General features: G+C 36.4%; 2 protein-coding genes, 1 non-coding gene and 1 pseudogene across 3 annotated transcripts; 2 read left to right on the plus strand and 2 right to left on the minus strand.

The window, feature by feature from the left end:
* Window positions 1-5,994: 5,994 nt before the first annotated feature.
* Window positions 5,995-6,097, minus strand: LOC126601029 (U6 spliceosomal RNA). Its single transcript, XR_007615669.1, has one exon. It is a non-coding gene; the product is annotated as a U6 spliceosomal RNA (small nuclear RNA).
* Window positions 6,098-6,473: 376 nt separating this feature from the next.
* On the minus strand, window positions 6,474-10,469 carry LOC126598322 (uncharacterized; annotated as a pseudogene).
* A 1,767-nt stretch (window positions 10,470-12,236) lies between these two features.
* LOC126600637 (uncharacterized) lies at window positions 12,237-15,008 on the plus strand. Its single transcript, XM_050267237.1, has 2 exons — window positions 12,237-12,338; window positions 13,113-15,008. The coding sequence occupies exons 1-2, from the start codon at window positions 12,237-12,239 to the stop codon at window positions 14,892-14,894; spliced, it is 1,884 nt and encodes a 627-aa protein (XP_050123194.1). The 3' UTR covers window positions 14,895-15,008.
* Window positions 15,009-21,646: 6,638 nt separating this feature from the next.
* LOC126598642 (probable LRR receptor-like serine/threonine-protein kinase At1g74360) lies at window positions 21,647-25,491 on the plus strand. The gene is made up of 2 exons (XM_050265005.1): window positions 21,647-21,953; window positions 22,181-25,491. Exons 1-2 carry the CDS (start codon window positions 21,872-21,874, stop codon window positions 25,381-25,383), a joined length of 3,285 nt encoding a protein of 1,094 aa, XP_050120962.1. The 5' UTR covers window positions 21,647-21,871; the 3' UTR covers window positions 25,384-25,491.
* Window positions 25,492-26,380: the final 889 nt, after the last annotated feature.

Here is a 26,380-nt window from a genome sequence, read left to right on the forward strand (position 1 = left end):
GGGGATGGGGATAGAGGATTTTAATGAGCGGTTTTCTTCATGCAGACAGAACAAAATGTATATGTGCCCGTCCCGTGCTGCCAAAGTTCGAGTCTTTTTTTGTTTTTTTATAACACAGAACGATATTTTATACTAATTTGCTATAAAGAAAATGAAAAAATATTTGAATCTGGAACGTAAGAGGTTAAAAGATGTAGATTTTAACTATCAAAGCAATTCACATGCAATTTTCATTCGTTTTTTAATGTCGCTTGTAAGTGGTATTTCTCTTTACTTCCTCGGGGCTAAAAATGTCTTAAATTTGATTTGAATTGATGGCAAGTTTCGTGTTTATTTATTATAACTAACTTATAGTGTAGCTTCACACAAATATCCCACTTATTCAGCTAATGATCATATCGTTGTCGAAAAAGAAACGATACTAATTCACGTTACGTTTTGATTATGTTTTTTCAAGACGTAAAAGACCTTTCTTTTCTTTGCTTTTTTGGTAAACAAAATGAGAACGCGTCATGCGATTGCCAACGCGAGTTTTTGTGGGGACTGTTCTGGTTTTTGTTTGCAACCATTTTATTCTCTGGTTTTTGTTTGCATTGCTATTTTTCTTTGTTTCCATTGCTAATTTGTGTGTGTTCAAAGTTATTGAGGTTTGCATTATGTAGGCCACCATTAGGCAGCTACATGGGGTTGCATGTTGGTGCATGGGAGGGAAATAGACTGGCATTACACAAGTGGGGTCCCAATCAAGTATGGGGATTGGGAACTGGTTTAGTGGTTGGGTCATGAGTCATGAGGTCATGAACTCATATATGGGGTAGTTGTTGTAATGTTGGCTAATGGTATATGTAATGGGGTTGTGATTAGTTTTTGGATTCTGTTTTGGGTTATATAAATTGATTTTGAAGCAACTAGTTCTTGGTTTAATGGTAGTTGTATTAATTTAGCTGGTAATGTTTTAGGTTAGATTCTTCTACATGCAAGAATAATACATTTGGCAATTTAATTTGAGGTTGATAGTTGTCTCCACTCATCTTAAGTTCGACTGACTCACTTTATTAGTATTTGTGATGAATTCAATACCTAGTTGTAACTAGCTCAATTAAAGTAGCCTCTTAGCACTTGTCTTCACTTATCTCAGATTCGACTACTTGATTTATTAAGACTTGTAACAAAATCAATATCTAGTTATTATCTAGTTATGACTAGCCAAATTATAGTGATGTAACTTTGTTACCGGTGTGGTGGCGGTAATATATGTATACAAAAATCATATACACAATATTTCAAAATAAAATATATTTGATTTTGTAAAGTCTGTTTCTAGTTTTGGCATAAGAGTAGGGGTTGGGTTTGTGGATATATCCAAGAAAGGGGAATGGAAGGAAAAAGGGAGTTGATTAAAGAACTTTTGTTTTTTGGGGAACGATTAAAGAAGAAATGGAAAGCAAGAAAAAGGAGAGAGGAAAACTCAAACAAAAGACCCTTCCTTCTTCATGCTGTTCTTTTGCCCATCTCCCACTTCTAAGTTTCTGACATTTCTTATGAGGCCTTCAAACTTCATTAGTCTCATGGCCCCACATGTTGAGTTTGATGGTGGGGTCCACTAAATAATTGGAACAAAGCATCTCTATGCTTAATCTTGGTTTAGCAGTCGAAAAATGGTAAGAATACTTTCTTAAAAGTAAGATTTTTTATAGATTTTTTGTTATCTTATATTTTTTCCATAATGTTTTATAATATTAACACACGTTAAACTGTAATATAGTAAAGAGTTCATAAAAAGTCCGATTTTGGAATAGTGTGCATAACATTTCTCCTTGCAGTTTTAGCTCAAGTTGGTTTGCTGCATCTGCGGCCTGCCCACCAAAATGAAGAAATGAATCATCTTAATTATATTATCTGTTTTTATCTCAGTTTGGTAGGAGTATCTAAGTCCCTGAATGTAAAATTTAATCACATAATATCCAAATATTGATGAGTGAGATTGACAATATTTCATTTATTGAAAGAGTGCATTTTTTGGGTGCTGAAAATATATGAATAGTGGGGTTTTCACAATTGACACTTTCATAAGATGTTTTGGGGACATACAATTGATGATATATGAAAAAAGTAGTTAGCTAAAAAGTAAATATATTTAAGGGCATGTCTGAGAAAGTGAGGAGCAATGCATAAATGTAAAGTTATGATCTACTCAAGCCACATGTCAATTTCACAAAGTAAATCCAAAGCAATTATGCAGTACAATTGATGTTAAAAGTAATTTTTCTTAGTTTAATATACATTGTCGGTGTTTTATTTATTTATTTATTTTTTTTTTACAATTTAAGGGCTCATTTGGAAGCTTATTTAAAATAATTGAGAGCGCTCTTGGAAAAAAAATGTTTTTGAGTTCTAAAAGTAACAGGAAGTGTTTTTCCAAGTTTCACTAACATTTTTACTAATTAAAGATTGGTATAAAAAACATATTTATCAAAAGCGCTTTCAGCTATTTTAAAAGTATTTCCAAATGAGCCATAAAGTTTCGAGTCTAATATGGTATCAAAGTTTTAGTTTTTTCATGAGGTTTCGTTGTGCTGTGAATCTGTCTCTGCTTAAGCTTTTGAGGCTTAGGGGTAGTTTGGGAGTGATGTGTTTAAAAAAAAAAAGCACCCATGAAAAAAAGCTGTGAGAGTTTTAGGTTTTAGGTGTTTGGTAAACTGAACAAAAAAGGGCTTATTTTGGAAGCTGCTATGAGAATAAGCTGAAATCAAAGGAAAAAGCTGAAGCTGCTATTTGCAGCTTTGGAAAACTGGTTTTTTTTCAAAGCATACGGAGCTACAGTGCTCCTTTAATGAAAAGACCCACTATTAGACTGCTTTTTTTTCTTTCCAAAAGCACTTTTACAAAAAAATTTACCAAACACTCTGCTGATTTATTTCACAGCTGCTTATTCTCACAGCAGTTTTTTTTCAAAGCACATTAATACCAAATCAGCCCTTAGTAGTTTTCTAATATGATATTTCATGAGTTTTCGTTGCATTGTGTATCTTTCTATGGCTAAAACTCGGATTCCAAGAGGTCTCGTTGTGCTGTGCATTTTTCTATGCTTAAGTTTTTAGGACTTAGTGGTTGTCCAATATGGTATTATACTTAAATTCATGAGGTTTCGTACGTTGTTTGCTTAATCTTTTGGAGCACAGCAGTTGTCTAAGAATGCCAATCCTTGAATTTTAAGCTTCCCAGTTAGAATGATAGCCAAAGAAGCCGACCTTCTTAAGTCTGCTTAGCTGAGGTTTAACAAATACATGTTGTTGGAGTGAGGGTCTGCTGCTTTGGTAATCTACGTGCAAAATACGCAATATGTTAGCTTGTTTTTTGGTTTCCACCAAACAATATATGCATGGAGTTTATATGCATGGCATGGAGTTTCGTACGTAATTCGTATGACATACACAAAAATAGTATAATCTATATCAATTTTACTATTTTAATTAGCTAGCTGTGATGCTACAACCTGGACCAATCCATCAATGGGATGTATGTATTAGCTATGTATCGGGATTCTCTCCTTTCTCATTCTCCTCTTATTCAGTCTCCCTTTTTTTTTTTTTTTCTTTCTCTTTCTCGCTCTATAATGAAGGCAACAGAAAATGTTAACGTAGTTTAATCGTGAACATTTAAATAAGAACAAACTCGAGGAGAGGAAAATAGAAAAGAGAGAATCCTACTCCATTAGCTATAATCCTTCTAATTAATTGGTTGGTTAATAAGATAATGATAATCCAACTAAAAAAAAACATGAAAATTAAGAAATTGGCATGTGATGTGTGTGCATGCCAGTTGCCACCACTATCTTGAACTCTCACCCTTAAGTTATGATTGCTGCTTCCCATGATCCAATCAAGATCTCAAGCCACTCATCGATACCACTCACGCACCAGAAAATATAAGAATTTGGTTATCATATATTTTTTAATTTATACAAAAAAAAAGAGGTTATCATATTAATTTGTTTTTATTAATTATCACATTGAGGCAAAGAGCACCACTTTTGAATATTTCATGACGACCTTGAAACCTACTTTTCGTAAGAAACCCCAAACCCTAATTCTGAAACTAGAATCTTCTTTTGGATATATGACGAATTTTTCTTCAATAGTCTGAAACTTCTAAGTAGTTCAGAAATGAACGGTAAAGTTTTACTCTAAAAAAATCAAATGATAAAAATTATTTAAAAATAAATAAAAATTAATAAAAATGATTTGAAAACTTTGAGTTTTAATGATAAGGACAAAATAAAGGGTAAAATGAATAGTACCATGATTGACTTTTTAGTGTAAAAATGTGATTTTTCGTTAACATGAACAGTACCAAGAACTTTCCGTTAAAGTTCCCTTTAAAAAATTGACCTACTTGTAAGACTTGAACTGCAAAAGACAAATCCGGAAACCAAATTGCACAGTTAACCTTAAAGAATTAGGGATATTTGATGGGGTAGTTGAAGGTAGGTCTAGTTGCATGAATGTCACTAACAAAGACCATATTGTTCAACGACTTCACTCATATATAATTAAGATCATGGTGTAAATATATTAAGAGGAGCTAATTAATCAACAGCTATATATGTCCTTCCTTGGTGAATACGTTTTTAATATCTTATTTATGAGCAAAAGTTAGAAGAACCAGTAGGTCAGGTCACAGACAAACAAGGACAAGACAAACAAATAAGTAGATGTGTTGTTTTTTGGTTCAATTATTTAATTATGCTTCTTATCTTGTAAAAAAATTTCCTTTAAATTGAAGAAATCACTAGTTCAAGTGGAGGGATTTATTTGTCAAAAATACTCTTTATTTAACAAAGATTTTTCACTGAAGGACCCAACTGATTTACGGTGGACAATCACAAGGACCACTACTATCAATTTTAAATATCAAGAATCAAAATAAAGAATTATGCTAATCTCAAAGACAATTTTAGTTAAAAAATATTTATTTAAATTATTTTTTTTACAGAGATTTTTGACTCACAAATAATTAAAAAAAAAAAAGAAGATATAAATATTTAAATCATTCACGAATATGCTTTTAGGTTTGGTTGCATGGACTTATCAAATAATAATACGCTTTTAGACTGTTAGGTTGGGTTAATTATCATTGTTATAATTAAGGTTACTCTATATATAATGTCAATTCCAGTAGAACATAACGAATATATATATATATATATAGGGTGGATCCGTGACACCATTTTTTTACACAATTTTGGCACATGTTTGTAAGATCCATTTCATTATGTATTTTAACGATCAAAATCGTCTATATTTTATAACATCATTTGTAGATCATCCTTGTGAAAAATCGGAAAAATCTAAAACTATTAAGACATTTATTTATAATACCCAAAATTGATAAGACACATTATTAATGCATTCTACAGGTTTTAGTAAACACAAGGTTGAGAATCATACTTATTCACATACATGACGAGTAAACGGGCCCTCAATTGCGCCCAAAATCAAGTTATTTTGGTAGTCTGGTATAATCTAATATCAAACTTGACAAAAGATATAAGGCTCGTTTGAAAGTGCTTTCAAAATGATTGAAATCATTTTTTGTGAAAATATTTTTAGAATAAATCTTTAGTAAAAATACAAATAAATCTTAAAAAAAAGTATTTAAAATGCTTTTAAAATTCAAAAATATTTTATCTAAAAACGATTTCACTCATTTTAAAAGTATTTCTAACAAGCTCATACTTTAATCTCTCCCTAAAATGAGCTTTAAGATTCATGATTGCTTGGAGCTAGACTTGTACCGCAGTTGATGGGTCAATCAAGAAGGTAGGTCTCAATGGAGATATGACCCATTATTCTCCTATGTCCCCTCTACATAATGTTCCTACTATTTATTTGGTTTTAAACTTTATTCCAACAACCTTCAATGATTAGACGGTGGTGTAGCATCAATCGTGCATGCTTAGATTTTATTTTTTTATTTTTTTATTTTTTTGAGATTTTTTTTGACAATTTCTTGATTTATGCGTGTCATCCTTTCGCAAAGGTCATGCTAATTTTCTTTGTATCGTTCTAATTTTATCAGATGTCCTTGAAGGGACTGAATGCTTAGACCTTATAAATGCTAGAATTAGTAATGTCCCATTCACTAATCATGTATGCTAAGATTTTATTTACTTAAGTAGGTTGTTATCTCATGTATGTTAAGAGACGGAAACACACATGAAAGAGAAAACAAACTTTAAGAAAAGATATGAAGTACTTAGAACTAACAAAAGATATAGCGCAAAACCGAGCGAATGACATTTTATGATTCATACAGCCGACTTCACTTAGTGGGATAAAGCTTGGTTGTTAGTTGTTGTTGTTGTAAGAGACGGAAATACACACGAAAGAGAAAAAGAGATGTGCGGTAATCATTTTCGTAAAACAATGAGTGATACTTTAACCGTTTCCATTGACTTAAAACACACCGGATAAGAAAATTGCTTTGATGGGGGAAGATAAATTCCAAACATTATGTCAATGGCCATGATGGTACAAGGAAAGTTAAAATTTGATTAACGTGTCTAATCAGACATTATTCAAGTTGACCCAAATTTGTGTGCAGGGTCACAAGTTGAATTGATGAACTCACTTTAAGTCTTAAGAACTAGTAATTGGTTGCTAAAGAGCCGAACCTATGGCAACTTGCAAGCAGCTGTTTGGTCTTTCGACTTGTGCTGTCCAAGCATCTCGGCTACAGTTCTGCATCGGCATTGGTTTCCTGGGCGGATCACGTCACCATATACGGCCATTTCGATTATGTCAAGCTCCTTATCTGCAAGTAAAAGAGATGTGTGATTATGAGATACGAGTCTCACCAGTTCTAATAACTAACTAGCCTCCAAGTAGGCCAGAATGAACACCAAAAGACCACAAGGTTCAAAGCAACCACAAGGTTCAAAGCAATGTGCCAACAAAGAAAATCACAACTGTGTTGACTCGGATAGAAAGGCAATCAGAAGTTCGGACAAATGTTTTTTGAATGTTGAAAGATTCAAATTACTCGAAGGTTCCTCCTCTTCTCCACGGTTTTATGAAGTAAATCTTGCAATAGCAGGGGTCTTGGAGAAAGCGGCCCAAGTTGAAAATTTCCATTCCCTTTTCTTTAAATTTGGAATTCGTTGAATGATTTACTTTGTATAATGAACAAATATCATAAATCTTGAATCAAATCTAGGTTTATGAAAATATTCCGATAACAAGATCTGATGCTCTTTATGTTCAGGAACAAGCAATAGGAAGTCAAGGATATGGCGAAGGATCAGGGGAAAAGGTTTCTCTGAGAATAATTGCAGAAAGTAATTATGAAATTAAGTGGAAACGTCGTTATCAGAAAAAGTTCAGAGCAAAGGTATAGCCTAAACTACAGTGTGCCATTTTCACTTTGAATATAAGCCAGAGACAATGTACATCCCGCCCTTCTGCTTAGATAATTGATCATGAGTTAATGTCTCTAGACACAAAGCTCCGAACTTTTTCCATAACGAAAGGCATACTAGAACAGTAGTACGAGTGAACCTGAGTAATTTGTATTTCTGATTTCATATTTACACCAATAAGAATATGATATGATGTCAATTCTCAATCGGGACAAATGATGAGGTTATGTAGCTCAACAAAGACCAAGCTAGCCAAACTCAACCGTTCAGTCCATCCTATAAACTAACCCACAACCCTCTTAGCACACCTACGTTGTGAACAGTGACCCCCGACTAGAACATTTACAAAGCATTGGACATGCTGAGACATAGAGTCCTAGTGTTTGGGATAAAACTTGAACTTTGGGTTAAAAAGGGGTTAGCCCAAAAGAAGGTTCAGAAGAAGGAAAAGTCCAAAGCCCAACCGAAGCCCAGAAGAAAGAAGGAGCTTGTTTCTCGACCAAGTGCAGATCATTCAAACCACCTGCTCACCTACCTAGAGGTCAAGTGGTGTAGACCAGTCAGCTAATCAGCCCAAAAGTACTTTACAATGGCAGTACAAGTAAAAAGTTGATGAGTCACTGCCCTTCAGATGCATTTGGGCAAAATCAATACTGCAGGCAGCCAAGCCAAATCGTCTATAAAAGGAGGAAGAAAAATCAGAGATAAGGACACTCAATCAAACAAACAAATACAAGCACAAACTCTGTTCAAACCAGATTTGCCTTCACGAAGCTGTAGTCAGCCCCCAAGCCTTCATCCCTTTCGGGATCAACCTTCACCAGAAAGCCTTTGTAAAAGCTATGCTACCTTGTTTAAATCTTGTTGTAGTATCGATTCCCTCATATAAACTCATCTCCCAATCTCCCCTTCTAGCATTCAAACCCTTTGTAAATCACAAAGAGAAGAAGTTGCAAGACGATCAGCCTTGCCCGACAAGGTGAAACCTTGCCTGACCTCCTTTGTTTTTTGTCTTTCATTCACATATCTAGTAATATGATGTATATTTCCATCTGCATCCAAGTTATTTCTAGCCAGTGTATGATTAAAAGACTTCTAAGTTCTAACCATTCGGGCAGACAAGATTGATCAATTAAAAGTCCTTGGTCTCAAGGCATAAAAAGAACCCTGTGTGGACTTAACCCATCCACGACAGTCCTTGATAACAAGAAGTCCGAAGTTACTTGGGACGCAAGTAATTGGCTTATTCTCTCGTTTTACTTCTGTTATATCATGATTGCTACAGAACGCTTGAGTATAGAATTAACTCTGATAGGAAACCTCAAGGCCTATACCTAAGGCCCAACAAAGGCACCTATCTGAATTCGTTCTGCTCTGCGGGCTCGGACGATTAAAGTATAACGGTTGTGATACTTCTACAACAATGAAACAACCAATATATGTTCAAGGATTTGGTTAGTTTTGACGGGAAGCCTCAAAGCCTACACTTAAGACCCCACAAAGGCACCTGTCATAGTTAACTTGGTCTCTCGGACATATATATACAATAAAACTTAACATTGGTTTTACATCTGTCATGCTAAAGGTGGCAGTGGCACGCCTGGGTACTTAAAGTTAATTTTGATTGTGAGCCTCAAGGCCTACACCTAAGGCCCCACAAAGGCACATTTCAGAATTAACTCTATCCTTCTCTTACAGCCCGCCAATAAGCAGAAGCCCGACAGACAACATCAACCGGCGCCAACCTCTTGGGGAGCTGTGTGCTCGTTGTCCAGGAAATGTCCTCACTGGATATTCCTTAAGACGAACACCTAGTACCATGACTAAAACCAGTATTGTACATATGGACCTAAAACATATATTCTCATTGTGAATCTTTGGACACTTTAGATCAGAAAACAGTTTATAAGCATTGTTCAAAATGGTGACAAATTGGGGATGACACCCAAAATTGTTATCAATGGAACATAGGAGCATCAGGTCACGTAGATTCACCAAACACGTTCTAAACTTTGATTATAGTCATGTGCACTCGACTTGAAAACAATCCCCCCTAAAATCATTAGATACGAACCACAATGACGAATTGTGTTTACGATTCAAAGACAAAACCATTATGCTCGACCCAATAACCACAATTCTGGGTTCCAAACTAAATAGATCAGAACTCCGAATCTAATATTAACAGTGAAGAAGAGAACGCGAAAAACTTACCTGTAAACTTGACATCACAAGAGTAACCTTTTAATTTATCTGTATCGATTTTGTCTTTGTCTGATTTGAATCTGTTTACCCTTGTTTGAAGAATCTGACAATTTTCTTCTGTGGATTCACCACCTACAACACAACCCCAAATCTCGATTAATTCAAACACCAAATTGGCTGACAGATTAAAGGCCACATTAGCATGTTTACTGCTGAGGAACAGCAAAGAAAAAACTACCGAAAATTTTTGCCTCAAAACGCCATGATTTTGAATTTGAATAATTCAAAAAGTAAAAAAATCAAGTAAATTACATACCAATTAGAGTCAGCGAAAACCCAATAAAAGCACAAATACCAATATCGAAATTCAGCTCAATTAAGTAGTATATGCACTAAAATGCTAAATTTCAAAATACCCAGTTCAAAAATCATCAAAAACCAATCAAATTATTGAAACTTTGCAATAAAATTGCTAAAATTCAAGATACCCAGTTCAGAATTCATGACAATCAATCAAAAGATTGAAACTTTGTGGAAAGAATTTTGAAACTATCTAGTTGAAAAGAGAGGAAGTTGTGACCTTTGGAGAATGGAACGATGTGATCGTACTCGAAGCAGAGGCAGCCCTGGCAGTTGCAGAAGCGCTTACAGACGACGTTGCCGGCGGCGTCTTGCCGCCACCGCTCAGGGTGTCGACCCGGCACCACATCCGCGTTTGCCCAGCACTTGCTCTTCGTTTTTGAATCGAAGAACCGTGGTCTTTCGTCACCCTTGCTCTTCGGCGAAGAACTCATCACACCCTCCCCCCCTCTCTCTCTTCTTGAACTGGAAGTGGAAGAAACATAATCCGAAAGTTTCTAGAGAGAGAAACTTTGCCATGTCAGATCGCTGACGTGGTCCCCGGGCGCCAATCATATTGTACCACTTGTAATAACCTCCCGCCACTTTCTTAGTTTGCCAGGAATTGGATCCTCTCCTAGGCAAACCCTTGGGATATTCCTTACCCACTAATACTGACAGTTGGATTGGATTTTGATCAAACGGTTACAAATATGAGATCCTTTTAAAAGTTATAATAATTCTATCCATTGGATCAAAATCTAACGGTCCGTGTTATTGGATCAGGAGGATCTCGATGGTTTGCTTCGGAGGGGATCTAATTCCTTAGTTCTGATATGATCCAACGGTTAAAGATGACACCCTCAGTCTCTCCCTTCTTTTGCTTTTTCACTTGTTTAGGGTATGTATTTACTTACGGGAATAAGAACTGAAATCACATTTAGTTTTCTGCATTTATTAAAATAGAGGTAAGTGAACCATTTCTTAATTTTTCTTGCATTTACTTACAAGTAAAGAATCGAAAATTTTTAAGTTTTTTCTTGAAGTTCGTAATTAAATACTTAAAAATTAAGAATTAAATTGACAAGAGATGTCTAGTTGATTTGAGTCTCTATCCTTTCTTCTCCTATTGTTTGCAAATTATTTTTGTGAAAGCGATTTCTGCACATACTTTTTACCGATAGTTTGAACTTTGAACACTTACTTTTAATTCTCTCTCTTAAATTCTTGCTCAATCTGATGAAAAAGCTAGGAGTGTGCATGAATCATTTTCTTTTTCTTTTATTTCTTAAGTTTTGTTTTGTTTTGTGTTCACAAGTTTTGCATATCTGAATAGCATAAAAAGGAACGAGTGTCACAATTCTTTGTTTAAGATTTTCATATTTCCAAAATATAACGAGGGTAAATTCGTAAAATTCCGCACATCCTCAAAATTCTTCTGCTCGAATGGCATCATTGGGCATTTCACAGGCATCTTTCGGCCTTGGTTTATTCACACCGGCAACGAACCACACTACAAACGTGGATAATGCATATCTAGATGTGAGTCACATGTTGAATTTTTAATGTGTGTATATATGGAGATGGATCCGTGATACTATTTTTTTTGCACAATTTTTTGACACAAGTTTTTCGAGTCCTAATAATGTATTTCAACAATCCAAATCGTTTTATATTTAGGTCTTTCCTAAAATACCATGTGTACAAAAAATCATTCAAATCTGAAAACCATATAATTGTTAGATTAAGGTTTTAGGGTTTCGTAGAACCGTATTCATCCATTTCTTCATATTAAATTAATGTCTTAATGATTTTGAATTTGTCTAATTTTTTTGCAAGAATGATTTATGAATAACGTTTTAAAAGACAGAAGGTTCGGATCGTTGAAATACATTAATAGTTGGGCCCGAAAAACTTGTGTCAAAAATTGTGTAAAAAATATGGTGCCACAAATCCATTCCCATTATACATACCATTAATTACCAAGAACAAATTGGACTTAGCACACAAGTGCGCAGGCATATTCTTGTTGTCCATCTATATGTCACATTGTCCAATTACATTTGTTGCTCCCCATCTTTAGAACACAGAAGTGTTTAAATTCTGCCGAACGTTTCTGGTGATCAATCCAAAGCACTGGCGGAACATACACAGGAGAACCTTCACCTTATTCTGCAGCGCATCCTCCAAAGCAAATAAAACAATGTTACATTCCATCATTAATCCCCAGAATTCACATCAACTTTTCAGGAGATATAACTGACTGGGAAACATGGGGGAGATTGATACAAAACCAATTGAACCAGTCCAGGCTGCATTGTGCCTGTTTGAAGAGAAGAACGATCACCGGAAAACCCGGCTTTCCGGCACAGATGTAAGTGATCGTGTGTGTACACATGAACTGGTATGGTAACAGCCTAACAGTTCAGTTCGATAGGAAGATCCTTCCTTTTAAGTTTGAGTTGTGATATATGCAGATGGTTTCCTAGTCCAAACTTATAGCTTCATTTTTTTCTGTTTATGCATTTATGCTGTGTATTTAAAGATGTGATGGCAAAGTCAATTTGGCTAGAGCAATCTGCTCGTACTTTCGCAACCAAGTTTAAATCTCACTCTTCGTAATTTGGATTAAATTAGAATATTGCTCGAATAAAATGAAAAAAAAAGTGATGCATGATCATTATTAGGTAATTTCTAGGATTAATAGGGTTCCATATGTGAGGATAATGTGAAAAACTAATTCACATCGGAAATTTAAAAGTTTTGCGAGAGTTTATAAGGAGCTGAGCTACTCCCACTATTGTCAATTAATTGTTAAGGAGTTGTGCTCTATGTCACCCTGGTAAATTTATTCATGTATTAGACTTGAAATTTTTCCAGACATGAAAGGGGATGTGAAAGATTTGAACTATTGTCCCACATCGCATGGTTAAGAAACTTTGCAAAAGTAAAACCTCAACTTTCTTCGCCAAATTTGATTTGGTAGTGCTAATGGAAATATGTATTTGAAGATGGTAATTAATACCAGAACTGATTTACTAAATACATAAGGACAATCTGGTAGTTTGTATGTAACCATACCCTTGATAGGCTGTTTTGGCATGCAGATATTGTTCTTAAGTTTGTTGATTCCGACAATGTTTTGCAGAAGGATAGTGAGAAAGAGAGAGAGCTTGAAGGTGTGTTGAAGGATTTGGCCAATTACAAGGTGCAGCTGGAAGCAAAAGATGCTTCCTACATGCAAGCCCTTCTCAAGCTGCAACACCACGAGTACACAGCGGAGGAACTCTCTGCCCTCCTTGAAAACATCGAGTTTGAGAGAGATAAGTGCGTCGAGGAATGTAAAGAGGCTCGGGCGCAGATATACCAACTCGAATCCAAGGTAAAGGAAATGGGGGATCAGCTGTCTGAGACTCAGAAGGTGAGAGAGCAACTCATGCATGTTTTTAGTGAGTTGAAGGCTACACAATCAGAGTTGCTTGGCATGGAAACAAAACTAGCGGACGCTAGAGATTCGGAGCTAAAAGCTCTAACGCAAGCGGAGCTAATGGAAACAGCTTTCGTGATGGAAAAGGAGAGGGTGGAAGAGCTTCTTAAACATGTCTCCGAGCTAAGTGAAGCCGTGGTTAAGTCAAAGGTTGCTGCTAGTGAAACAGATAAAGAGAAGTTGGCGATATTATCTGCGAAGGATACTGAGATTGAGTTCGCTACACAGGCTGCTCTTCAAGAGCAGGAGCAGCTCGAATATTCTAAGAAACAAACGGTGAAGATGGAGGAGTTGGAGGATCAGCTCCTCGCTAAGTCTTCGTTCATTGAGATGCTTCAGCTGGAGATTAAACAGGTGAATGAAAACCTTAGTTTCTCTGAGATGGCGTCTTCTGATGCGATGAATGACTTGAAGCAGCTGGAAAAAGAGTTAGAAGAGAAGGAAAGAAAGATCTCGGATCAGGAAGGTTTCATCGAGGGGCTAGAAATGGAACTGAATCAGTTAAAATTGGAGCTTAGTGATGCAAATCAAGTGGCCAACAGCCTGAAGCTCGACATTGAAGTTCTTACTGAGGATTTACAGAAAGCTAAAATACAGCTTGATGAGATGGCGGAAAGGGAAAACAATGCGCAGGTTGAGATAGCAATGCTGGAGTCTGAGCTTCATAGAGGGATGTCAAAAATTGCAGCAGCAGAGGCAGCTGAAGCAAGAACCGAAAATGTTAAATCGGGGCTGTACCTTGCGATTCATCAACTAGTAATAGAAGCCGAGACTGCCAAGATGGAAAACAGAATGTTAAAGCAAGGAGCAGATAGCGCAGACAAAGAAACTGACGAACAATCTCCCCTTTTTGATTCTAATGAAGATGCTGAGGTTTCCAAAACTGGTGAACTTAAGGACGAAGCTGAAGAGCGAAAGGAAGAGAACGATTCCTATGTAACAATTTCATTGAAGGAATACAAGTACTTGGTTAAGAAGGCTGACCAGGCTGATCAAATTCCTTTGTCGTTGGTGGAAGCCTTTAGTCGTCAGTTGAGCTTCAGCACCGCGGGAGATAAGTCTGAGTTGGAACATTTGAAGAAGGAGTTGGAAGCTGCAATGGAAAAAGTTGCGCAATTCAGGAACCGGGCTGAGCAGGCTACTACTAGGGCTGATCTTGCCGAGAGAGCGAAAGAAAGACTAGAGGACCGGATAAGGATTTGGCGAAAGGTGAAGCAAAAGAGAAGAGCTGCTCTTGCTGCGCTTAGGGAGGTGTCTCTTCCTAAACAATTTAGCCCTCCCGCATATGAATCTCCAGATGAAATTAAGCCTCCTGCATATGAATCTCCAGATGAAATTAAGCCTCCTGCATATGAATCTCCAGATGAACTTAAGCATAATGCATCACAAGAAATACAAAAACCATATCCGCAATTGTGTGACGTACTTAAAATGAAATTCTAGCCTTCTTTTTTTTAAGATTAGACAAGCTAAATAATTGTTCATGTGAGAAGCACATACTGCTCGTTGAATCCATGTATTCAGTTATCATTATTAATACCATTTTCTTGTTTCTAATGTGCTTTTCCTTTCCAAATGTATTCCTTATGCTTCCGTTTGCACGCGTTCGTCTTCCTTTCTTATTTTTAAGCGATCCGTTTCCTATGTCAGAAGGTTCATTCAAACATTTCAAACGATTGACAATTTGAGTGCTCCGCGAACCCGGCTGCTATTGAAGCCCGAATGGAAGCAAGCCGAATTCGGGAACTAGAAGAAAGCAAGTATGTTCAAAACATAAGTCGGTCGGAATAGTTACATTATTGTTCAAACTTTGTACAAAACCATTGAAGATCATGATTACCAGGTTAACATCTGCAGATATCAAATCATACTTGTGACGTGAGTTCCCCTTTCTCTAAGTTTGACTAGAGGTTCGTGTCCTTGAATCCAAAGTAATTTGTTGAAAAAGATTGTAACATCAGTTGATCTTCACAACCTGTCACATAGACAAAACCTACCACAGCATCTTTACCCTATTAGGGAAATCTAAGCCGGAACGGATTCAATCTGAGGATTAGGAATTATGAAAACTTAAACCCAAAAGTGGGTTAACAGATTTGGGCTTAACCAAGTTGGCTAGAACAGTGCACTTATTTTTGTAGCCAAATTCTGATTCTCTTTCTCGTAGTTTAAATGAATTTAGCGTTCTATCATTTGTCAAAAAAGGAAAAAGCCGACGTGGGTTTTAGGTTTCGAGCTGTGGCTAGCAGCGTAGCAGGCACGTAGTTGGTAGGAGCCGTAGTGTGAACCTGTGAACTTAATTTTTCTCCATATACTACCACTGACGTCAAGTCTTAAATAAAGTTTGAACTTGAAGGATTTGGAATGCAATTTCAGAAGGGTCTGAAGTCTCTGCACACGGGTGGTGTGGAATTGTTTTACATGCTTGACCATACAAATTGCGTTGTAATTTGACTGGGATAGTCGTAACCCTACTATCGTGGTAAGGACCAAGGAAAAAGGATGTATTAGCAATTTTTTTTATATTTTTTTTAAATTTTTTTTAAGAAAACCTTGACCAAACGATAGAAATTTTATTAATAATGAAAAAAATGAGCTGCACTTAATCATGGGGACATGAACTTAACTCTTCATAGCATAAGAAAAAATATAAATAAAAAATATTAATAAGGAGGATATAAATTTACCCCTCTCGCTCCCTCTGTCTCACTCTCCATTTGTATCTCTCCCTCTCTCTCTGCCAATCTTGTAACAATCCATATGCCTCTTCAAATCATCACCATATCAGCTCTAATTCAAGCTCCACGGTACTAATTTAATTCAACAATCAATCATCAAACCATTGTGTGTGTCTGTGACGGTTGGACTAATTTGTTCGTTGTATTTTTATTTTTAATTAATAGTTGACAAAGTTAAATCGCGTTAATTAGTTTGAGAACATGTGTCAAGCAATGAGTTAAAGACACACAGAGATCAGAAAGAGTTTTGGAGGCTGAGGATTTGGACTCGTTTATTACCTTGTAATTTCATTTCCATAATTTATTAACAAATACCTGCAACTTGGGGGTGCAAGCAGTCACTATAAGCGTGTGAGATTTTAGTATAAATAAATACCCTTTCTTTGCTTCTAATTTCCATGATCTTGTCTCCTGTTGTATTATTATCTTTGTTGATCTTTCTTTTGGCTTTTATTTTTCGACCTCAGTCCAAAACCTTATTTTTGAGTGGAATTATTAAATCGCCAATGGCCGGCCATCAAAATTCAAAACCCAATTAAATATTTTCTGGAACTTATGGCTGAGAGTGTAAAAGTAAATTGAGCTGCAAATATATATGATTAAAATCTCTAAATTCATCTCAATTATTCATTAAATATAAGAGAAAAAGAACCCATTTATGTATGTCCAAATTCTATTACATCATCATCAGTAGAGGATAAGTGCTTCAATTTTTTTTTTTATTGTGTTGTTTTTATACCCTTAATTTCTTTTTCTTTTTTCATGTTAATTTATGCAGGCAAATTTTAAAAGAGCTTCCTTATGTGCAACAAATGGTTCTCTTATTTTTATCAGACTTATTATATGCTTGAGCTTGACTACATTGTGCTTGGCATTTTCTTTTATTTAACTTATTTATTTGAATGAGTTTGCGATAGTAGCGAAGACAACAAAAATCTTTACTTTATAACTGAGAAGCGTCCAATATTAATGAGTATTAAAAAGTAGTATAGAGTAATAATATCGCTTAGGTCGGTGAAACCCTTGTATGAAAGGAATATTTTCAGTTATATAAAGATTTTCCAAACCACAACACGTGTGACTAGATCAGAACAAAAGTTATCTGATGCTCTCCGTGTCACACCATACAAAGATAATACGTAGTTGACAATAAAAGTCTTCACTTTGACTATGAATTTGTTAATTACTCAATTAGAATATGATAATCAAGCAAATTAGGAACCACCCCACATCCCTTAGGTACCGTTTGGTACGTGGGACGGGACAAGCCGTTCCGTCCCATGTTTGATGCGCTTAAAAATTGTGGAACGGGTTGTCCCATAAGACGAAATTTGGCTAATTTTTCGTTCCACCTTTTCCCTCTGGAACGACCCGTTCCACATCCGTAGAACACAAATTTATAACATTTTATGACAAAATTTCTCCTTATCTTTTTCAATATTTACATCATCTGTTCCATCCTGTTCCGTCTCGTCTCGTCCCTTCCCGTCCCGTCCCGTCCCATCCTATTTCGTCCCGTTCCGTTCCGTCTATGTACCAAACGGTACCTTAAGTACATGAGTGGAATAGTTCCCTATGCTGTGAATCCAAATCCACGATCACGACCTCTGGTCGACCCACAGATGCCTTTGAAAACCTCCAAGCACGAGAAATTGTCCAGTGTTTCGATAAGATAGTTTGATATATTAAATATAGTAATATAATTGAGTGAAATTTTTTTTCTAAGTTTTTAGCAAATTGTATTATAACATTTGTAGTATCAGATTATATTCTCGACACAATAAAAAATCTCTCTAAATACATGGACTTGTTTTTGTATATCCCGACCGCGCCCTGGATTAGATAAACAAATTTGCCCATGAAAAATGAAAAAGTAGATTAAAAAAAATGTCCTTTGACCGATCAATTTTATTTCTATGGATTTATATTAAGGAATTAGTTCTTCTTCAGATTCTTACACTAGGAATCGCGGAGATCAATTAATAACAATCCTATCATCTAAGATCGTGTAATTACAGTTTTTTATTATATATATTTTTCACGCAAGACAAGTCTATCTTACTATTAAAATATAAAAAGCATTTAATTGTAATGGATCGCACGATCTTTAATGAACGGTTGATATTAATTGATCTCTGAAATCCCTAATGAAAAGATTTGGAGAGGATCTAATAATTCCTTACATTAAGCGTGTAAAAACAGTTTATAAGAACCCTAGCTTTATTTCGTTTTCTTATTAGTTTTCTGTCTGATCTATATGGGAATTTTTGCTTGTTTTGTACTTAGTACATGTAATATTTTTGTTTTATAATAAAGTACTGGTATTAGGACATTTTGGTTTTGATATTTAATCCCAAAAATGCGAAACAAGCATATTTTTTTTTTCACACAAATTGGAATTCGAGAACCACCACAGTGTGGTTGGAAACAAATTTCAAATTCGTATTCTATACGGACGTCCTGAGTTTAATTTCTAGTACTGATGTATCATACGATCGTGGTTAGGGAAAGCTGAAATACTACGTGAGTCTTTCTAGTCTCCGAAAGAATGGACAGCAGTGACGAAGTCACCAATTATTATTATTATTATTATTTAAAAAAAAATTGTAATTCAAGTCTCATCTTCAAAAGCGTTATAGCCTACATGAAGTGAAAAATCAATGAAAAGTTTGTTCTAATCTCTTATTTAGAAAAGTAAAATAACATCCCTAATTGGCCAGCTCTATCAGTGTCTTGAAATTAATTTTTCCCAGACTTGGATTGCATGAGCAAAAAGACCAACAAGCATATATGTGCTCCTTCTCACATTGTAAGGGTCCCATGTATTAGATCCAGAAGTTGTTGGGAAATACCTAAAAGCTTGGGGTTACGAAAAAGAAGGTATTAGTTATATCCAAGGACCAAAATATCGTTGATATTATCGTTTTTTTCATATGACGATATTTCGTGACTTATCTTTTAATTATCGTTAATATATCGCGATATTATCGATAATATCACGATATGAAATAAAAAAATACTTGAAAATTTCTGAAAAGTCTCAATTTTGAGCATAGAAGGATTCAAACCCTTCCCATTTATCTCCTTCAACGCCTTCACCACCATATCACTTATGTTTTTGTGATAATATGCTAAAATATTTATATATATGGTTTTGTTTTGAATTCTTTTTTACAAGAAACAAATTTGCACATAATCCAAAATTTTTGTGGTATTATATTTTAAATTGTGTCAATTAATTACTTAGTCAATGGCATGTGGTTTTTAATTTTTCTATTTTTTATTTGGCCACTTACATGGTAGGGTTGGAAAAAATTCCCGAAAATCCCAAACCAAACCGAAAAAGTCCCAAACCCAAACCATCCTGAAAAATACCGAAATTTTCGATATGGGATTGGTTTCCAAATCCTATTTGTTTGGTAATCCCGAAAAATACCGAAGTATTCGGTTTCCTATTGACTTTTGGGTTTTGGTTCTTGAAAGCCATTGCCATGGTTGCTGACTACTTTCACAATACACTTACTCTACACATAGAGATGATGAATATAGTGAAAATTTTGAACCTCATAGGAACTCTATGTGGTACTAAGTCACTCATGTATCTTACCATGCAATGTATAAAGTGTCAAATATTGTACTAATTCATTATATATAACTGATTATGGTGTGTTTAAACTTATTTCATTAATTACTACATATTTTCTATATTCACAATGTTTGCCAGCTTGCTATATAATCAACTTAAATCAGTTAAATCCATCATGCAATACATTTCCTTCCAATTTTTTGTGATAAACTAATAGATAATTGACTAAATAAACATCCTGCAAAGTTTCAACAAAAATTTCCAAAGTTTTTCTTACAATTTCCATGGTTTTTATTCAATTTTTATCGATATCGATAATATCCCGATATTTCCATCGAAATTTTCGTGTTTTTAGACTACCGATACATTGGTTATATCATAATTAAACAACCAAAGGTTCTGGTTTTGAGTCTTTTGACCATATCATTGTTGGCTTCAAGTTTTGGACAAGGATCTCTCAATGGTTTTGGGACTTCATCTTTTAGTCTTGCTGGATAGTTGAAAAATGCGAGTGCCCAGTGGGTCTATTTATTAAATTGATTGATCGAACGACTGCTCTCACATTCCGTAACTATCTTACAAGATATGCATTTGAGAAATCATAATTTCTATTGCTACCACAAAAGAAAAATGTGTAAACCATTTCATTTTCTTTTTGTATATTAATAAACTAATCATTTCATGTTTATCTTTATAATTTGTTAGGTGAGCCACCACCATAACACACGTTAGTTGTAGCCTTTTGTTAATAAAGCTCCAATCTGCATATTCAAAGTTTTGTCTTCTTAGCTTGCAGTAAAAAAAATTATTTCAAGCCTTCGTGTGGAGATGTCCCCAGCTATAATTGTTAATTTAATTAACACTAACCAATGCAAGCTTTCTTTCTCTTACCAACATCATTGACCAATGCAAACATCTTATAGTACGCATAACAGATTGCAAGTTGGTTCATGTCTATGGGGAGAAAAACCTTGTTATGGACAACCTTGCCAATTGGAATTATAATCTGAATCTTGGGTACCATTATTTTGAGAATCCACCCGAATGAATTGAAACTCATTATTTAATAATATGATCAGAGTCTCTAAAACACGAATTGTTTGTAATAATTTATTGAGTTGGTTTTAGGGTGATCTACCCCTTATGTTATCTAATTTTTTTTTAGAGCTTAATCAGCAGGTAGGAACCGGGTCTAACTCGACTTCTATATGATAAAATTTGAGAGTATAAAGGGGTTACTAATTTTGTAGAAGGTTTTGCATCAAATTCCAAAACCACGGGTGCCCTTTTGACTTTGAAAAATATTATTCCCTTTGTTGGTAATTTTGCTTGGATTATTAAAGCAAAACATGCCAAATGTCAAATCTTAGAATCCAAACAAACGAATGATTTTTCAATGCATTCGGAATATAGGGTCGGGCATCATATGCTACTATAATTATATTATTTACATATTTCTTTTTATTTTTCACACATTCGTTAATTTTTGTCAATGATCTTCTTCAATTTTTTTTTTCATCTCACAAAAAGAATTTGAGAATGATGGTTGAGATGTAAAAATAGGTGTGTGAATAGCACCACCTATGTTATTATTCAAGTGAAATCTCAAACAAACCAACGTGAAAGCACGTAGACATGGACTAATGGACACCGGACTCTTCTTTCTGTCTATCTTTCTCTCCCGAGTCAAATCGGAAAGCCGGTTTAATCAAAGCGGTCAACATGGGCGGCTCAACGGCCCCCTGGGAACTGTATTAGCAGAGAGATTTTAAGCTAATCAACGCAATCAAGCAACGTCGTTAATATTTTTAACCAATAATTAATTGTTATAATAAATCACTTAAATATAAAATAAATACAGAAGAAAAATTCTTTGTTCCAAATTCTGGTTTCGTGCGTATACGTATTGCAGGCTTTGTGCCTTCAAAGACATTCCTCCGACATTTTCAACCTTCAGACATTCTTCACCTGTAAATAAAAAAAATATTCTTTAATCTCTACGAACACATTTTTCATTCGATTGTAGCGCCTAATCAAGATTCAATATCGAAGTTTTGCAAGTAGCGAGCGGAGCAGAAAATAAAAAAGTTTGCATCATGTACTCATCGATCACGAAAAATAATTCATGGCGCGCAGTGTGTTCTATATTCTTGGTCTTGGTTGTGATCATGATCACAGGTACTTACTCCAACATGTTGCAGATTTTTTAAAAATCTTTGTCACGGGTACTTTTGTTTTTTGATTTTAAATTCACCCGTTTTCCGAGGATGATTATGTTGTAATTTAGTTTTTCGAGAATGATTCTGTCATGTGTAATGAAAAGTGTTTTTCAAGGATGATTATTATTTAATTTACTAGGCTGTTAGTTCGACTTTGAAATCTTAATATTTTATCGTTTTTTGCAGGTGCTTCCATGGTAGCCGGAGATTCTCTGGACACAGACAGAGAAGTTCTGCTGAGCCTCAAAGCATTTCTTCAGCAAACCAACCGCGTCAACCAAGGAATATACTCGCAGTGGAATCAGAATAGCAGCAACCCGTGCGAGTGGCCAGGAATTTCGTGCAACCATGACAGCAAGAGAGTCAGCGGCGTTCAGCTCTCCAACCAACATATCACCGGTGAGATTTTCCTAAACTTCTCTGCACTGACAGCACTTTCGCACCTCGACCTCTCGAAAAACACAATAACCGGAGCTCTCCCGGAGGACTTGAGTCAATGCCACAGCCTCAAACACCTCAACTTGTCACATAACACTATAGACGGTGGGCTGAACTTGAATGGTTTGAATCAGCTGGAGGTTCTTGATTTGACTGTCAATAGATTTTACGGCGATCTGGGGATGAGCTTTCCCGGAGTTTGCAGTAACCTAGTGGTTGCAAATCTCTCAGCGAATAATTTTAACGGAAGGATTGATCACATGTTTGATGAATGCTTCAATTTGCAGTACTTGGATTTGAGCACGAACTATTTTAGTGGTGAGATATGGAGTGGATTCAGTAGGCTTACGGAGTTTTCAGTATCAGAAAACTATTTCAATGGCACTATTTTGCCTTCTGTTTTTGCGAATAGTTGTAGTCTTGTCGATTTGGACTTGTCCGAAAACAGTTTTTCTGGTGCGGTTCCTGCAGAGATTTCGAAATGCCAGAGGCTGGTCAAATTGGATCTATGGGGGAACAAGTTTACGGGGCCAATCCCGTCTGAGATTGGATCAATTTCGAGTCTGCAGGCCTTGTTCTTGGGCAACAACAGCTTTTCAAGAGACCTCCCGGAATCCCTTTTGGATTTGAACAGCTTGACATTCTTGGATTTGAGCAGGAACAATTTTAGCGGTGATATACAAGACATTTTCGGGAGACTCAGACAGGTGAAGTTTCTTGGGTTGCACTCAAACTGGTACACAGGTGGAATCTATTCCTCTGGCATTCTCAAGTTACCAAATGTTACGAGGTTAGACCTCAGCTACAACAATTTTACTGGTCCTCTGCCGCTTGTTATTTCTCAGATGCCGAAGTTGGAGTTTTTAGTCCTGGCTTTCAATCAATTCAACGGAACTATACCACCGGAGTACGGAAACATTCCAACCCTCCAAGCCCTGGACCTTTCCTTCAACAGCCTAACGGGAGCAATTCCAAGCACCCTCGGAAACTTGAGCTCTCTCTTGTGGTTGATGCTTGCAAACAATTTTCTGACTGGTCCAATTCCACACGAATTGGGAAATTGTGGTAGTTTGCTGTGGCTTAATCTCGAGAACAACAAGCTCTCCGGGCCAATCCCATCTCAACTGACAAAAATTGGGAGAAATGTTAAGCAAACATTCGACAAAAATAATCAGGACTATGATAAGATCATAGGGGGATCAGTAGAGTGCTTGGCGATGAAGAGATGGATTCCTGCAGATTACCCACCTTTCAGTTTCGTGTACACGATCCTCACTAGGAAGAGTTGTCAAGGCATATGGGACCGGCTGCTCAAGGGAAACGGCCTATTTGAAATATGTGCAGCTGGCTCTTCTGTACGGACACAACAAATCTCGGGTTACATTCAACTGAGTGGGAATCAGCTTTCGGGTCAGCTCCCACCAGATATCGGTACATTGCGCAATTTTAGCATGATACATTTGGGTGTCAATAGATTCCAAGGCGAACTCCCTGCAAATATCGGTCAGTTGCCACTTGTAGTGTTCAACATCAGTGCGAACAATTTTTCGGGTCAAATTCCGGAGGAGATTGGGAATATTAAGTGCATGCGGAATCTTGATATGTCATATAACAATTTTTCTGGCACATTTCCTGTGAGCCTAAACGGCTTGACTGATTTAAGTAAGTTCAACATTTCGTACAATCCACTCATCTCCGGCATAATTCCTTCGAGTGGGCAGTTAGCAACCTTCGAGAAAGAGTCCTATCTCGGTGACCCCCTCCTGCAGCTTCCCAAATTCATCGACAACTCCACGTATCCAGCAAAAAAACCGTTCGGGAATCCGAAAAAGCCTAAAAAGTTTGCTGCATATGTTTTGGTCTTGGTTTTGCTAATTGTTGTCTTGGTATGTGGAGTTTTGTCACTTGTAGCGTGCTTATCCGGAAAGAGCCCGCCACAGCCCCCAGGATACTTGTTGGAGGACATCAAATACCGGCATGACTTGGCCTCGAGCTCTAGCAGTTCATCCCCGTGGTTGTCGGATACTGTTAAGATCATTCGTTTGGACAAAACGGCTTTTACACATGCTGACATTTTGAACGCTACACGCAATTTTTCGGAAGATAGGATTATAGGGAGGGGAGGGTTTGGGACAGTGTACCAAGGAGTATTGCCGGATGGGAGAGTAGTAGCGGTGAAGAAGCTTCTAAGAGAAGGACTCGAAGGTGAAAGGGAGTTCCGAGCTGAAATGGAGGTTCTTAGTGGGAATGGCTTTGGCTGGCCTCACCCGAACCTTGTAACTCTTCACGGCTGGTGTCTCTATGGATCCGAAAAAATATTAGTCTACGAGTACATGGAAGGCGGGACCTTGGAGGATTTTATAACTGATAGAGTAGGACTGACATGGCGAAGGCGAGTTGATGTGGCAGTTGACGTGGCTCGAGCCTTGGTGTTTCTACACCACGAGTGTTTCCCTGCCATCGTGCACCGCGATGTGAAGGCGAGCAATGTGCTGCTAGACAAGGATGGAAAGGCGAGAGTTACAGATTTCGGGCTGGCTAGAATAGTCGATGCAGGGAATACTCATGTGAGCACAATGGTGGCGGGGACTGTTGGTTATGTCGCGCCCGAATATGGGCAGACATGGCAAGCCACGACGAAAGGAGATGTGTACAGTTACGGAGTGCTGGCAATGGAGTTGGCAACCGGGAGGAGAGCGGTGGATGGAGGAGAGGAGTGCCTTGTGGAATGGGCAAGAAGGGTAATGGGTAATGGACAGCAAGGATTCAACCGGTCTGTGATACCGGTTATGCTTATGGGATCGGGGCTGGTTGATGGGGCGGAGGAGATGTGCGAGCTGCTTAAGGTTGGCATAAAGTGCACGGCCGAGGCACCACAGTCAAGGCCAAACATGAAGGAGGTTCTAGCTATGCTACTCAATATATATAATGTCGAAATGTTAAATATATAGTTCACAAAGAAATTAACTTTTCTACTCAGATTCGTTTATGTAAATTCTTCTTGTAAAGAAACGAAAAATCCAATCAATTTTGCCCCTTCTTAGGGTATTAGATTTCTACCCATGCTTTGCTGGTTCGAACTCCCATCCCTTAAATTATTGTAATAGTTTCTAACTCTTCATCTTCTCATAATAATATTTAAAAAAAAAAAAAAAACCAAATGAAATCATTATCCCCTACCTGAAAAATGCAATGCATTGATCAAATAAATAGCATACCTAGAGTAAGTCGAGTTGGCTAAAGTAGTGTGCTCCCTCTCTTTGCATTCAAGTTCGAATTCTCCTATAATTTAAAATATTTTAGTGTAAATTATCCTATCGTTGTCAGGAATCTAACTAATAAGTAATGTTTGATAAATGACTTGTTTACTTGCATATGTAATATGGAAGATAATGTCTTGAACAGAAACAGAGCATGCTGAATTGTCAAGTAACAGAAGTTGCTACTCAATCAATTACCCCATATATAATTTAGATTTATCACCGGCAGTTTTCACCTTCTAATATGATCAATGCTACTCAATAATGGGTTAAAGTGGTGCAGTCTGCCTTTTCACCAACTTCAAAACTATGTTCAATCAGTACAACGGCTTAGTGAGAGCATCTCTAACAATATTAACTAAATTTTTGTTATTGTAGCTAACCAAATGACTCAAATGTTTTCCTTTTTCATATTTCGCGTTTATTATTTTAAATGCTTCATTCAAACTTGGTAAGTGATGTTATTTACTTTGAATTGATTTGTGCTTTGTTTGTTTACCCTAATAGAAAGCAAATATATGTTAAGATTATAGGTAAGGATGTGACATGCAAAGTTATAAACGAATTTGGATCCTCTCTAGACCTTACTGTTCAGAGTTTAAGGACCAGGAAATTCGAGCCTTTGGTTTGTGTAAAAGAGAAATCGAAGCCCTTAGTTTATGTAAAGTGGGTTAATGGAATGAGTTAA

This window comes from Malus sylvestris, chromosome 14, assembly GCF_916048215.2.
Source record: "Malus sylvestris chromosome 14, drMalSylv7.2, whole genome shotgun sequence".
NCBI lineage: Eukaryota > Viridiplantae > Streptophyta > Magnoliopsida > Rosales > Rosaceae > Malus > Malus sylvestris.

Coding starts and splice junctions, on each gene's coding strand:
- LOC126600637 (XM_050267237.1), top strand. CDS start 12,237: ATGGGGGAGATTGATACAAAACCAATTGAACCAGTCCAGGCTGCATTG. Junction 12,339..13,112: donor CCCGGCTTTCCGGCACAGAT/GTAAGTGATCGT, acceptor AATGTTTTGCAG/AAGGATAGTGAGAAAGAGAG.
- LOC126598642 (XM_050265005.1), top strand. CDS start 21,872: ATGTACTCATCGATCACGAAAAATAATTCATGGCGCGCAGTGTGTTCT. Junction 21,954..22,180: donor GGTTGTGATCATGATCACAG/GTACTTACTCCA, acceptor CGTTTTTTGCAG/GTGCTTCCATGGTAGCCGGA.